Here is a 13,406-nt window from a genome sequence, read left to right as displayed (position 1 = left end):
CGGTAGAGAGGGGGCTGGTAGCGGTAGAGAGGGGGCTGGTAGCGGTAGAGAGGGGGCTGGTAGCGGTAGAGAGGGGGCTGGTAGCGGTAGAGAGGGGGCTGGTAGCGGTAGAGAGGGGGCTGGTAGCGGTAGAGAGGGGGCTGGTAGCGGTAGAGAGGGGGCTGGTAGCGGTAGAGAGGGGGCTGGTAGCGGTAGAGAGGGGGCTGGTAGCGGTAGAGAGGGGGCTGGTAGCGGTAGAGAGGGGGCTGGTAGCGGTAGAGAGGGGGCTGGTAGCGGTAGAGAGGGGGCTGGTAGCGGTAGAGAGGGGGCTGGTAGCGGTAGAGAGGGGGCTGGTAGCGGTAGAGAGGGGGCTGGTAGCGGTAGAGAGGGGGCTGGTAGCGGTAGAGAGGGGGCTGGTAGCGGTAGAGAGGGGGCTGGTAGCGGTAGAGAGGGGGCTGGTAGCGGTAGAGAGGGGGCTGGTAGCGGTAGAGAGGGGGCTGATGCTGGTAGCGGTAGAGAGGGGGCTGATGCTGGTAGCGGTAGAGAGGGGGCTGGTAGCGGTAGAGAGGGGGCTGATGCTGGTAGCGGTAGAGAGGGGGCTGATGCTGGTAGCGGTAGAGAGGGGGCTGATGCTGGTAGCGGTAGAGAGGGGGCTGGTAGCGGTAGAGAGGGGGCTGATGCTGGTAGCGGTAGAGAGGGGGCTGATGCTGGTAGCGGTAGAGAGGGGGCTGATGCTGGTAGCGGTAGAGAGGGGGCTGATGCTGGTAGCGGTAGAGAGGGGGCTGGTAGCGGTAGAGAGGGGGCTGATGCTGGTAGCAGTAGAGAGGGGGCTGATGCTGGTAGCAGTAGAGAGGGGGCTGATGCTGGTAGCAGTAGAGAGGGGGCTGATGCTGGTAGCAGTAGAGAGGGGGCTGATGCTGGTAGCAGTAGAGAGGGGGCTGATGCTGGTAGCAGTAGAGAGGGGGCTGATGCTGGTAGTGGTAGAGAGGTAGTGTCTGAATCTTACCTGCCAGGATGGATTTGTGGGCCTTGAACTCCTGCCCCCCCACATAGAGGGAACAGTCAGTGAAGCGGGAACACTGCCACAGGTTCCCCAGGTCATCTGACAGCTGGCACTCTGGAACCTTCAGCATGTTCATGTTGGACTGACCAGAAATGTTCACAGAGTCCTGAACCACACTCACCTAGAATAAAATGGATGATCAATACATTATTGACTGTTCCTTCAGAAAGTATTTACACATTTTGTTCTGTTACAACCTGATATCCAAATGGACTAAATATACTGTTTTCCTCACCCATTGACACACAATACTTCATAATGACAAAGAAAAAATATATATATATATTTTTTTGTAAATGTATTGAAAAAGAAATCCCCAAATCTCTAATTTCCATAAGTATTCCTACCCCTGAGTCAATTCCTGTTAGAATCATCTTTGGCAGCGATTACAGCTGTGAGTCTTTCTGGGTAAGGCTCTAAGAGCTTTAAATACCTGGATTGCACTATATTTGCACATTCTTAAAAATATTATTCAAACCCTGTCAAGTTGTTGATCATTGCTAGGCTGCCATTTTCAAGTCTTGCCATAGATTTTCACGCCAGTTTAAGTCTAAACCGTAACTAGGCAACTCAGGAACATTCACTGTCTTCTTGGTCAGCAACTCCAGTGAATATTTGGCCTTGTGTTTTAGGTTATTGTCCTGCTGAAAGGTGAATTTGTTTCCCAGTGTTTGTTGGAGTGCAGAATGAACCAGGTTTTACTCTAGGATTTTTCCCGTGCTTAGCTCTATTCCATTTATTTTTATCCTAAAAATCTCCCTAGTCCTTTCCGATGACAAACACACCCATAACATAATGCAACCACCACCATGCTTGAAAATATGGAGCGTGGTACTAAGTGATGTGTTGGATTTGCCCCAAAAGTAACTTTTTTTATTCAGGACATAAAGTTAATATCTTTGCCACATTTTTTTGCAGTTTTACTTTAGTGCCTTGTTGCAAACAGGATGCATGTTTTGGAATATTTTTATTCTGTACAGGCTTCCTTTTCACTCTGTCAATTAGGTTAGTATTGTGGAGTAACTACAATGTTGTTGATCCATCCTCTGTTTTCTCCTATCACAGCCATTAAACTCTGTTACTGTTTTAAAGTCACCATTGGCCTCATGGTGAAAACCCTGAGCGGTTTCCTTCCTCTCCGGCAACTGAGTTAGGAAGGATGCCTGTATCTTTGTAGTGACTGGGTGTATTGATACATCATCCAAAGTGCAATTAATAACTTCACCATGCTCAAAGGGATATTCAATGTCTGCTATTTTCATCTACCAATAGGTTGCTCGACTGAGGGACCTGACAGATAATTTTTTGTGTGGGGTACAGAGATGAGGTAGTCATTCAAAAATCATGTTAAACACTACTATTGCACACAGTCCATGCAGCTCATCATGTGACTGGTTAAGCAACATTTTACTCCTGAAGTTATTTAGACTTATTATTTATTATTATTTTTTATTTAAAACTTATTGACTCAAGACATTTCAGCTTTTCATTATTTATTAATTTGTAAACAAAATAGGAACCAGAATAACCAGATTTATTTTTGCCTCTTTAGAGATGAATTTCTTGCATGTTTTTGGTGCATATTGTCCGAGGCTATATCTGACATAATTCACCATCTGAGGAAGTAGGAACTCAAAACAGAGCAGGATTGCTAACTCTAAATATTATATTGTTGCTAGATAGCCATGCAATTGATCTAACAGTGAATTTGATCTAACAGTGAATTTAAAACCCTACAAACCTTTCCAGTGGTAGGCACATGGCCCACCCATCTCAATGACATACTGTTTGTGAAGTGCTGCCTTTTCCTCTAAATTGACAGTTGATGAATCGCTGTTAAACTCACAAAGCAGTCTCTCTTTTTTAATGGTTTTAGAAGTAAAAATATGCCGGAATGTTGTGTAGGCTAATCACTGAAATGACCGGCTTCGGTAAAACGAGGGTAATGTCAGTGTCTGTATTTTTCAGTTGATCATCCCAGCTAATCTACACTAAAACATAATGTTGGACTGGCCACAGACGTTAACAGTCTTGCATCACTCTCAGCTACAATACATTCACCTATACTACAATACATGTACGATGTCGACACAATACATTCATGATTTGGAGAGAACTTCCTTTGAATAGTTTGTTTCAGTATGAAGAGTTGTTAATGACTAAACAAATTAAATGTTCATATTGGAGCAGTATCTCCTGGTCTTTGTTACACCATTAAAACTAAAGAGAAAACACATTGTAATCCAACTAATTCATTAACTTCCTGAAACGCCTAATTAAATGAGAAGAGACCTTCCATCTCCAATTTGAATCTAATTTGTTTATAAAATTGCCAATTTCCCTGAAAATGTTAGACCTTGCTGCAAACCATGTCAGGCAAACTGGCACTTATTCCTAGAAGTATTCAGTTAATTTCAAATTGATTGGACACTTAATTTACCTGGACCCTCCAAAGTTACATTCCAGAAAACACTTATTGTTCTGGACACAGTCTACCGCCGGGTCTACAAGCTGGTCTGGTGTCGGGTCTACCGTTCGGGTCTACCCCCGGGTGTTGGGGTCTAGGGCCGTCAGGGTCTACAGTCAGGCCCACCGCCGGGTTTCTGGGCCCACCGCCGGGTGTCTTTAGACGGGTGGATACACTGTCCTACGAGGTAGGGACCCTTCTCTAGACGGGTGGAGGTAGGGGCCCTTCTCTAGACGGGTGGAGGTAGGGGCCCTTCTCTAGACGGGTGGAGGTAGGGGCCCTTCTCTAGACGGGTGGAGGTAGGGGCCCTTCTCTAGACGGGTGGAGGTAGGGACCCTTCTCTAGACGGGTGGAGGTAGGGACCCTTCTCTAGACGGGTGGAGGTAGGGACCCTTCTCTAGACGGGTGGAGGTAGGGACCCTTCTCTAGACGGGTGGAGGTAGGGACCCTTCTCTAGACGGGTGGAGGTAGGGGCCCTTCTCTAGACGGGTGGAGGTAGGGGCCCTTCTCTAGACAGGTGGAGGTAGGGACCCTTCTCTAGATGGGTGGAGGTAGGGACCCTTCTCTAGACGGGTGGATACACTGTCTTACGAGGTAGGGACCCTTCTCTAGACAGGTGGAGGTAGGGACCCTTCTCTAGACGGGTGGATACACTGTCTTACGAGGTAGGGGCCATTCTCTAGACGGGTGGAGGTAGGGGCCCTTCTCTAGATGGGTGGAGGTAGGGGCCCTTCTCTAGACGGGTGGAGGTAGGGGCCCTTCTCTAGACGGGTGGAGGTAGGGGCCCTTCTCTAGACGGGTGGAGGTAGGGGCCCTTCTCTAGACGGGTGGAGGTAGGGGCCCTTCTCTAGACGGGTGGAGGTAGGGGCCCTTCTCTAGACGGGTGGATACACTGTCTTACGAGGTAGGGGCCCTTCTCTAGACGGGTGGAGGTAGGGGCCCTTCTCTAGACGGGTGGAGGTAGGGGCCCTTCTCTAGACGGGTGGAGGTAGGGGCCCTTCTCTAGACGGGTGGAGGTAGGGGCCCTTCTCTAGACGGGTGGATACACTGTCTTACGAGGTAGGGGCCCTTCTCTAGACGGGTGGAGGTAGGGGCCCTTCTCTAGATGGGTGGAGGTAGGGACCCTTCTCTAGACGGGTGGGTAGGGACCCTTCTCTAGACAGGTGGAGGTAGGGACCCTTCTCTAGACGGGTGGATACACTGTCTTACGAGGTAGGGGCCCTTCTCTAGACGGGTGGAGGTAGGGGCCCTTCTCTAGATGGGTGGAGGTAGGGACCCTTCTCTAGGCGGGTGGATACACTGTCTTACGAGGTAGGGGCCCTTCTCTAGACGGGTGGAGGTAGGGGCCCTTCTCTAGACGGGTGGAGGTAGGGGCCCTTCTCTAGACGGGTGGATACACTGTCTTACGAGGTAGGGGCCCTTCTCTAGACGGGTGGAGGTAGGGGCCCTTCTCTAGACGGGTGGATACACTGTCTTACGAGGTAGGGGCCCTTCTCTAGACGGGTGGAGGTAGGGGCCCTTCTCTAGATGGGTGGAGGTAGGGGCCCTTCTCTAGGCGGGTGGATACACTGTCTTACGAGGTAGGGGCCCTTCTCTAGACGGGTGGAGGTAGGGGCCCTTCTCTAGACGGGTGGAGGTAGGGGCCCTTCTCTAGACGGGTGGATACACTGTCTTACGAGGTAGGGGCCCTTCTCTAGACGGGTGGAGGTAGGGGCCCTTCTCTAGACGGGTGGATACACTGTCTTACGAGGTAGGGGCCCTTCTCTAGACGGGTGGAGGTAGGGGCCCTTCTCTAGATGGGTGGAGGTAGGGGCCCTTCTCTAGGCGGGTGGATACACTGTCTTACGAGGTAGGGGCCCTTCTCTAGACGGGTGGAGGTAGGGGCCCTTCTCTAGACGGGTGGAGGTAGGGGCCCTTCTCTAGACGGGTGGAGGTAGGGGCCCTTCTCTAGACGGGTGGAGGTAGGGGCCCTTCTCTAGACGGGTGGAGGTAGGGGCCCTTCTCTAGACGGGTGGAGTTAGGGGCCCTTCTCTAGACGGGTGGAGGTAGGGGCCCTTCTCTAGACGGGTGGAGGTAGGGGCCCTTCTCTAGACGGGTGGAGGTAGGGGCCCTTCTCTAGACGGGTGGAGGTAGGGGCCCTTCTCTAGACGGGTGGAGGTAGGGGCCCTTCTCTAGACGGGTGGAGGTAGGGGCCCTTCTCTAGACGGGTGGAGGTAGGGGCCCTTCTCTAGACGGGTGGAGGTAGGGGCCCTTCTCTAGACGGGTGGAGGTAGGGGCCCTTCTCTAGATGGGTGGAGGTAGGGGCCCTTCTCTAGGCGGGTGGATACACTGTCTTACGAGGTAGGGGCCCTTCTCTAGACGGGTGGAGGTAGGGGCCCTTCTCTAGACGGGTGGAGGTAGGGACCCTTCTCTAGACGGGTGGAGGTAGGGGCCCTTCTCTAGACGGGTGGATACACTGTCTTACGAGGTAGGGGCCCTTCTCTAGACGGGTGGAGGTAGGGGCCCTTCTCTAGACGGGTGGAGGTAGGGGCCCTTCTCTAGACGGGTGGAGGTAGGGGCCCTTCTCTAGACGGGTGGAGGTAGGGGCCCTTCTCTAGACGGGTGGAGGTAGGGGCCCTTCTCTAGACGGGTGGAGGTAGGGGCCCTTCTCTAGACGGGTGGATAGACTGTGATACTGTGTGTGTGTGTGTGTGTGTGTGTGTGTGTGTGTGTAACAGTGATACTGTGTGTGTGTGTAACAGTGATACTGTGTGTGTGTGTGTGTGTGTGTGTAACAGTGATACTGTGTGTGTGTGTGTGTGTGTGTGTGTGTGTGTGTAACAGTGATACTGTGTCCACGTAGACTGTTACCTCACAGAACAGGGTGAGCTTGTCATCAGGTAACAGCCCGTTGCCTTCATCAAGCAGGAAATCTCTTCTAATGAACTTCTTGAAGCCCCAGTCCTTCCCCTGGACAAACCGATAGGCTCTTTGGCTTTCTGCAGGGAGGAGGAAGAATCCAGAACACAGTGTCTCTCAGGCTGTAACTAGGAGAATACAGGTAAACAGTATGTTGAATGGTGATTTCCTTACAGTAATATAGTTGTAGACTGTCAGGTCTGTTACTAACCCATAGCTTTAGTCTCTTCTCTTTTAGTGTTCAATAAGGAAAACTTGAACTTTGCTCTGACTTCACTTTTTGGACAACTAACAAGAAGTAAATACAACGACAGATAATCTTTGCTTTCATCATCCAGTCCTTTTGGGTTGACTCTCAGACACCTGGGCAGGAAACAGAGAAACACAACAGAATCCTTCTTCTTCAGCCAGATCAGTCATAATTACCCACACAGACAAGTTTCCTGACATAAAGCATTGACGCTATAATGAACTGGTGACAGTATTAATACAGTAAATGTTAAGTTTACCATTTCATCTTGTCGTTGGGTCCAGAGGAGAAGGTGGAACTCTTTAAAACCTCCCCCATCTCCTCTCTACAGAAGCTGAAGTTGTTGATGCTCCACATGTAGGAGAACTTGACTACTTTCACCTGAAACAGAAAGGCAACAATCACAACGCTTCCATCCATTTCAAAAGACAGCCTGTGCTGTTGACAAGCAAAAATAAAACATCCAATACAGAAAGATGCCAAAACGAAATGTAAAGCCAAACAATCAATAGTGATAAGCAGACCTAGTGAACTAATCTAACCTAGATGTCTGCCATGGGTGGACAGCGGGCACACATCCAGACAGAGGCGGGCAGAGAGACAGGAGACAGGCGGGTGGGCAGAGGGCACACATCCAGACAGAGGCAGAGAGACAGGAGACAGGCAGGCGGACAGCGGGCACACATCCAGACAGAGAGACAGGAGACAGGCGGGTGGACAGCGGGCACACATCCAGACAGAGGCAGAGAGACAGGAGACAGGCAGGCGGACAGCGGGCACACATCCAGACAGAGAGACAGGAGACAGGCGGGCGGACAGCGGGCACACATCCAGACAGAGGCAGAGAGACAGGAGACAGGCAGGCGGACAGCGGGCACACATCCAGACAGAGGCAGAGAGACAGGAGACAGGCGGGCGGACAGCGGGCACACATCCAGACAGAGGCAGAGAGACAGGAGACAGGCGGGTGGACAGAGGGCACACATCCAGACAGAGGCAGAGAGACAGGAGACAGGCAGGCGGACAGCGGGCACACATCCAGACAGAGAGACAGGAGACAGGCGGGTGGACAGCGGGCACACATCCAGACAGAGGCAGAGAGACAGGAGACAGGCAGGCGGACAGCGGGCACACATCCAGACAGAGAGACAGGAGACAGGCGGGTGGACAGCGGGCACACATCCAGACAGAGGCAGAGAGACAGGAGACAGGCAGGCGGACAGCGGGCACACATCCAGACAGAGGCAGAGAGACAGGAGACAGGCGGGCGGACAGCGGGCACACATCCAGACAGAGGCAGAGAGACAGGAGACAGGCAGGCGGACAGCGGGCACACATCCAGACAGAGGCAGAGAGACAGGAGACAGGCAGGCGGACAGCGGGCACACATCCAGACAGAGGCAGAGAGACAGGAGACAGGCAGGCGGACAGCGGGCACACATCCAGACAGAGAGACAGGAGACAGGCGGGTGGACAGCGGGCACACATCCAGACAGAGGCAGAGAGACAGGAGACAGGCAGGCGGACAGCGGGCACACATCCAGACAGAGGCAGAGAGACAGGAGACAGGCGGGTGGACAGCGGGCACACATCCAGACAGAGGCAGAGAGACAGGAGACAGGCGGGTGGACAGCGGGCACACATCCAGACAGAGGCAGAGAGACAGGAGACAGGCGGGTGGACAGCGGGCACACATCCAGACAGAGGCAGAGAGACAGGAGACAGGCGGGTGGACAGCGGGCACACATCCAGACAGAGGCGGGCAGAGAGTCAGACGGTCAGAAACAGGCACCCCTACCTGTGTGTAACACCAGCTCTCTGCCACAGGTCCAGTAGACATGTCCCCTGGTGGAGGAGGGGTAGGAACCCGTGACATGGCCAGCTTCCCCCTCAGCAGCAGCTTTAACACTTAACCTTTCCTACAGGGGAGCAGAGGAGCGGTTAAGACTAATAAACACCTTCTAAACCCAACATCAGACTGGGCCCCCAGCACTCCATTACCACACCAGACTGGGCCCCCAGCACTCCATTACCACATCAGACTGGGCCTCCAGCACTGCATTACCACACCAGACTGGGCCCCCAGCACTCCATTCCCACACCAGACTGGGCCCCCAGCACTCCATTACCACATCAGACTAATAAACACCTTAACCCAACACCAGACTGGGCCCCCAGCACTCCATTCCCACACCAGACTAATAAACACCTTAACCCAACACCAGACTGGGCCCCCAGCACTCCATTCCCACACCAGACTGGGCCCCCAGCACTGCATTACCACACCAGACTGGTCCCCCAGCACTCCATTACCACACCAGACTAATAAACACCTTCTCGACCCAACACCAGACTGGGCCCCCAGCACTGCATTACCACACCAGACTGGGCCCCCAGCACTCCATTACCACACCAGACTGGGCCCCCAGCACTCCATTACCACACCAGACTGGGCCCCCAGCACTGCATTACCACACCAGACTGGGCCCCCAGCACTCCATTCCCACACCAGACTGGGCCCCCAGCACTCCATTACCACATCAGACTGGGCCCCCAGCACTCCATTACCACACCAGACTAATAAACACCTTCTCAACCCAACATCAGACTGGGCCCCCAGCACTCCATTCCCACACCAGACTGGGCCCCCAGCACTCCATTCCCACACCAGACTGGGCCCCCAGCACTCCATTACCACACCAGACTAATAAACACCTTAACCCAACACCAGACTGGGCCCCCAGCACTCCATTCCCACACCAGACTGGGCCCCCAGCACTCCATTCCCACACCAGACTGGGCCCCCAGCACTCCATTACCACATCAGACTGGGCCCCCAGCACTCCATTACCACACCACACTAATAAACACCTTCTTAACCCAACACCAGACTGGGCCCCCAGCACTGCATTACCACATTAGACTGGGCCTCCAGCACTGCATTACCACACCAGACTGGGCCCCCAGCACTCCATTACCACACCAGACTGGGCCCCCAGCACTCCATTACCACACCAGACTGGGCCCCCAGCACTCCATTACCACACCAGACTAATAAACACCTTCTCAACCCAACATCAGACTGGGCCCCCAGCACTGCATTACCACACCAGACTGGGCCACCAGCACTGCATTACCACACCAGACTGGGCCCCAGCACTCCATTACCACATTAGACTGGGCCCCCAGCACTGCATTACCACATCAGACTGGGCCCCCAGCACTGCATTACCACATCAGACTGGGCCCCCAGCACTGCATTACCACACCAGACTAATAAACACCTTCTCGACCCAACATCAAACTGGGCCACCAGCACAGCATTACCACATCAGCCACCAGCACTGCATTACCACATCAGATGAAGTCACAAAATTCTACTGAAACCAGGTTAGAGGTTAAGGAACAAGGGGGGCGATAGAGGGGGAGGAGAGAGATGGCACTGGGATGGCACAAGTGCTAGCCACCAACAACAGGGAAACATTAATATATTTTTGACTGTTAGTACAAGGCAGTCCAGATTAAGGATGTGGCAGTCAGAGCACTTTGTCAGCTAGTGATGGTCAAGCAAATAACTGCCGGTCTCACTGTAATTGACCAATAATTAGCATCTCTGGCTTCCACGCATACAAGCCTCTGATGCAGACCTTTGGAACATCTACATTATAAATAGTCAAATCTATTTAATATAGCCTACACCTTCAAAGGTCTAAAGAAACATGATATTAAGAAAATGTAGCCTCTCAGAAGAACAGGATTATAATTCTGAGTCTTCCTTATGTTAGGTCCTGATATGGCTATGCCATAAGGGTGTGGGCTAAACTAGTTCATTTAGCAGGCAAGATTTGCTTAGAATTCCGTGGCATTATTTCATAGTAAGAACAATGCAATTGAACATAACTGAATAAAATAGAAAGGATATTTTCCCCGATGTCCGAGTGAGTGGGCACATGGGGCTGTTCTGTGTTAAGCAGTTAACAAAGAAACAGGTCCTCCTATAAGCTTTATTTTGAGTTATTTATGCAACCTTAATTGTGATACAAATGCTGGGCTGTATGTTTTGATTTTTAATACATTCTAAGGCTGCACGATGCGACTAATGAGGATTTGAAAAAAGTCTGATTAAAGGCATGAGCTCTGCTCTAATTCTTACGCAGGCAGCACACACATCATCAGTCTCTCATTCATAATTTGACAAGCACTTGATAGTATTCTCACCCATCAGACGATTCTCAATTTAATCTGGTCTTTACATATAGCCTACTAATATATAAACCTAATCAGTAGCCTTCTCTCGAATAGCGACTGGAGTTTACGGTCGGTTAAGGTCTGAATATGCCAGGTAGGCCACACCATTTATAAAGAAGATAAAAGTGCTTCATTTTAAGAATTTAGTCATATATATAGTAGCTAAGAGAAAGCTGGCATCTTCTTTTTAAAAGTTGCCAGTCAAAACTCTTTCACACGCGATTGCGCAATGACTGGGTTTATAAGAACATGTTTCACTACACTCCGTAGGCTATGGGCTCTCCGACCATGTTTCCCCAAAAAATAATTTGCCACGTGCACTGAATACAACAGGTGTACACCTTACCATGAAATGTTTACTTACGAGCACTTAACCAAAAATGCAGTTCAAGATGCAGAGTTAAGAAAATATTTCCTACATAAAATGTAAAGTAACACAAAAATAATATTGAGCATATATACAGGGCGTACCGGTAACCAGTTAATGTGCAGGGGTACAGAATAGTTGAAGTAATATGTACAGTACAATATATGGACTCATGGAGTAACAAAAAAAAAGAAGTGTTAAACAAATCAAAATATATTTCATATTTGAGATTCTTCAAAGTAGCAACCCTTTGACAGCGTTGCACACTCTTGGCATTCTCTGAACCAGCATCACCTGGAATGCTTTTCCAACAGTCTTGAAGGAGTTCCCACATATGCTTTTCCTTCACTCGGCAGTCCAACTCATCCCAAATCATCTCAATTGGGTTGAGGTTGGCTGATTGTGGAGGCCAGGTCATATGATGCAGCACTCCATCACTCTCCATCTTGGTCAAATAGCCATTACACAGCCTGGAGGTGTGTTGAGTCATTGTCCTGTTGAAAAACAAATGATAGTCCCACTAAGCGCAAACCAGATGGGATGGCGTATCGCTGCAGAATGCTGTGGTAGCCATGCTGGTTAAGTGTGCCTTGAATTTTAAATAAATCACTGACAGCAAAGCATACCTTCTCCATGCTTCACGGTGGGAACTACACATGCAGACATCATCCATTCACCTACTGCACATCTCACAAAGACACGGCGGTTGGAACCAAAAACGTCATATTTGGACTCAGACCAAAGGACAGATTTCCACCGGTCTAATGCCCATTGCTCGTGTTTCTTGGCCCAAGCAAGTCTCTTCTTCTTATCGGTGTCCTTTAGTAGTGGTTTCTTTGCAGCACCATGACCATGAAGGCCTGATTCACGCAGTCTCCTCTGAACAGTTGATGTTGAGATGCGTCTGCTACTTGAACTCTGAAGCATTTATTTGGGCTGCAATTTCTGAGGCTGGTAACTAATGAACTTATCCTCTGCAGCCGAGGTAACTCTGGGTCTTCCTTTCCTGTGGCGGTCCTCATGAGAGCCAGATTCATCATAGCGCTTGATAGTTTTTGTGACTGCACTTGAAGAAACGTTAAAAGTTTTTGAAATTTTCCAGATTGACTGACCATGTCGTAAAGTCAAATGCATTAAGGAAAGAATTTCCACAAATTAACTTTTAACAAGGCACACCTATTAATTGAAATGCATTCCAGGTGACTACCTCATGACGCTGGTTGAGAGTACGCCAAGTGTGTGCTGTCAATTATTATATTTTATTTAACTTTCCTTTAACTAGGCAAGTCAGTTAAAAACAAATTCTTATTTACAATGACGGCCTCCCCAAACCCTAACGACGCCGGGCCAATTGTGCGCCGTCCTATGGGACTCCCAATCACGGCCGGTTGTGATACAGCCTGGAATCGAACCAGGGTCTCTAATGACGCCTCTAGCACTGAGATGCAGTGCCTTAGACCACTGCACCACTCGGGAGCCCCATCAAGGCAAAGGGTGGCTACTTTGAAGAATCTGAAATAGATTTGAAAAGATTTGTTTAACACTTTTTTGGATACAACATGATTCCACATGTGTTATTTCATACTTTTGATGTCTTCACTACTCTACAATGTAGAAAATAGTTATACATAAAAAAATATCTAAAAAAATGTGATGAGTAGGTGTCCAAACTTTTGACTGGTACTGTACATCGGTAGGTAAAAGTGGCTATGCATGGGGGGGGGGGGGGGGGTCAATGTAAATAGTCCATGTGGCCATTTGATTAACTGTTCAGCAGTCTTTTGGCTTGGAGGGTAGAAGCTTTTAAGGAGCCTTTTGGACCTACACTTGGCGGTCCCGTACTGCTCGCCGTGCGGTATCAGAGAGAGCAGTCTATGACTAGAGTGGATGATGTCTGACAAATTTGAAGGCTTTCCTCTGACAATCGCCTGGTACAGAGGTCCTGGATGGCAGAAAGCTTGGCCCCAGTGATGTACTGGGCTGTATGTACTACCCTCGGTAGAGCCTTGCGGTCAGATGCCGAGCAGTTGCTATACCAGGTGGGGATGCAACCAGTCAGGATGCTCTCGATGGTGCAGCAGTACAACTTTGAGGATCTGAGGACCCATGCCAAATCTTTTCAGTCTTGTGAGGG

At 50.3% G+C, this 13,406-nt stretch overlaps 1 protein-coding gene across 3 annotated transcripts in view; it reads right to left on the bottom strand.

Moving 5' to 3' along the window:
- LOC120058538 (speckle-type POZ protein-like A) overlaps nt 1–13,406 on the bottom strand; it is a 28,082-nt gene that overhangs the window by 7,123 nt on the left and 7,553 nt on the right. For all 3 annotated transcript variants that reach the window (XM_039007267.1, XM_039007266.1, XM_039007268.1), the window contains 5 exons: nt 8,456–8,576; nt 6,917–7,038; nt 6,619–6,770; nt 6,360–6,487; nt 986–1,163 (listed from right to left, as the gene is read on the bottom strand). In XM_039007267.1, coding sequence (XP_038863195.1) covers nt 986–1,163; nt 6,360–6,487; nt 6,619–6,770; nt 6,917–7,038; nt 8,456–8,533 — 658 coding nt within the window. In that variant the 5' untranslated portion in view covers nt 8,534–8,576. The remainder of the gene's footprint in view (nt 1–985; nt 1,164–6,359; nt 6,488–6,618; nt 6,771–6,916; nt 7,039–8,455; nt 8,577–13,406) is intronic.

This window comes from Salvelinus namaycush, chromosome 13 (genome assembly GCF_016432855.1).
Source record: "Salvelinus namaycush isolate Seneca chromosome 13, SaNama_1.0, whole genome shotgun sequence".
Lineage (NCBI taxonomy): Eukaryota > Metazoa > Chordata > Actinopteri > Salmoniformes > Salmonidae > Salvelinus > Salvelinus namaycush.
This window is presented reverse-complemented; position numbering and strand designations above follow the sequence as displayed.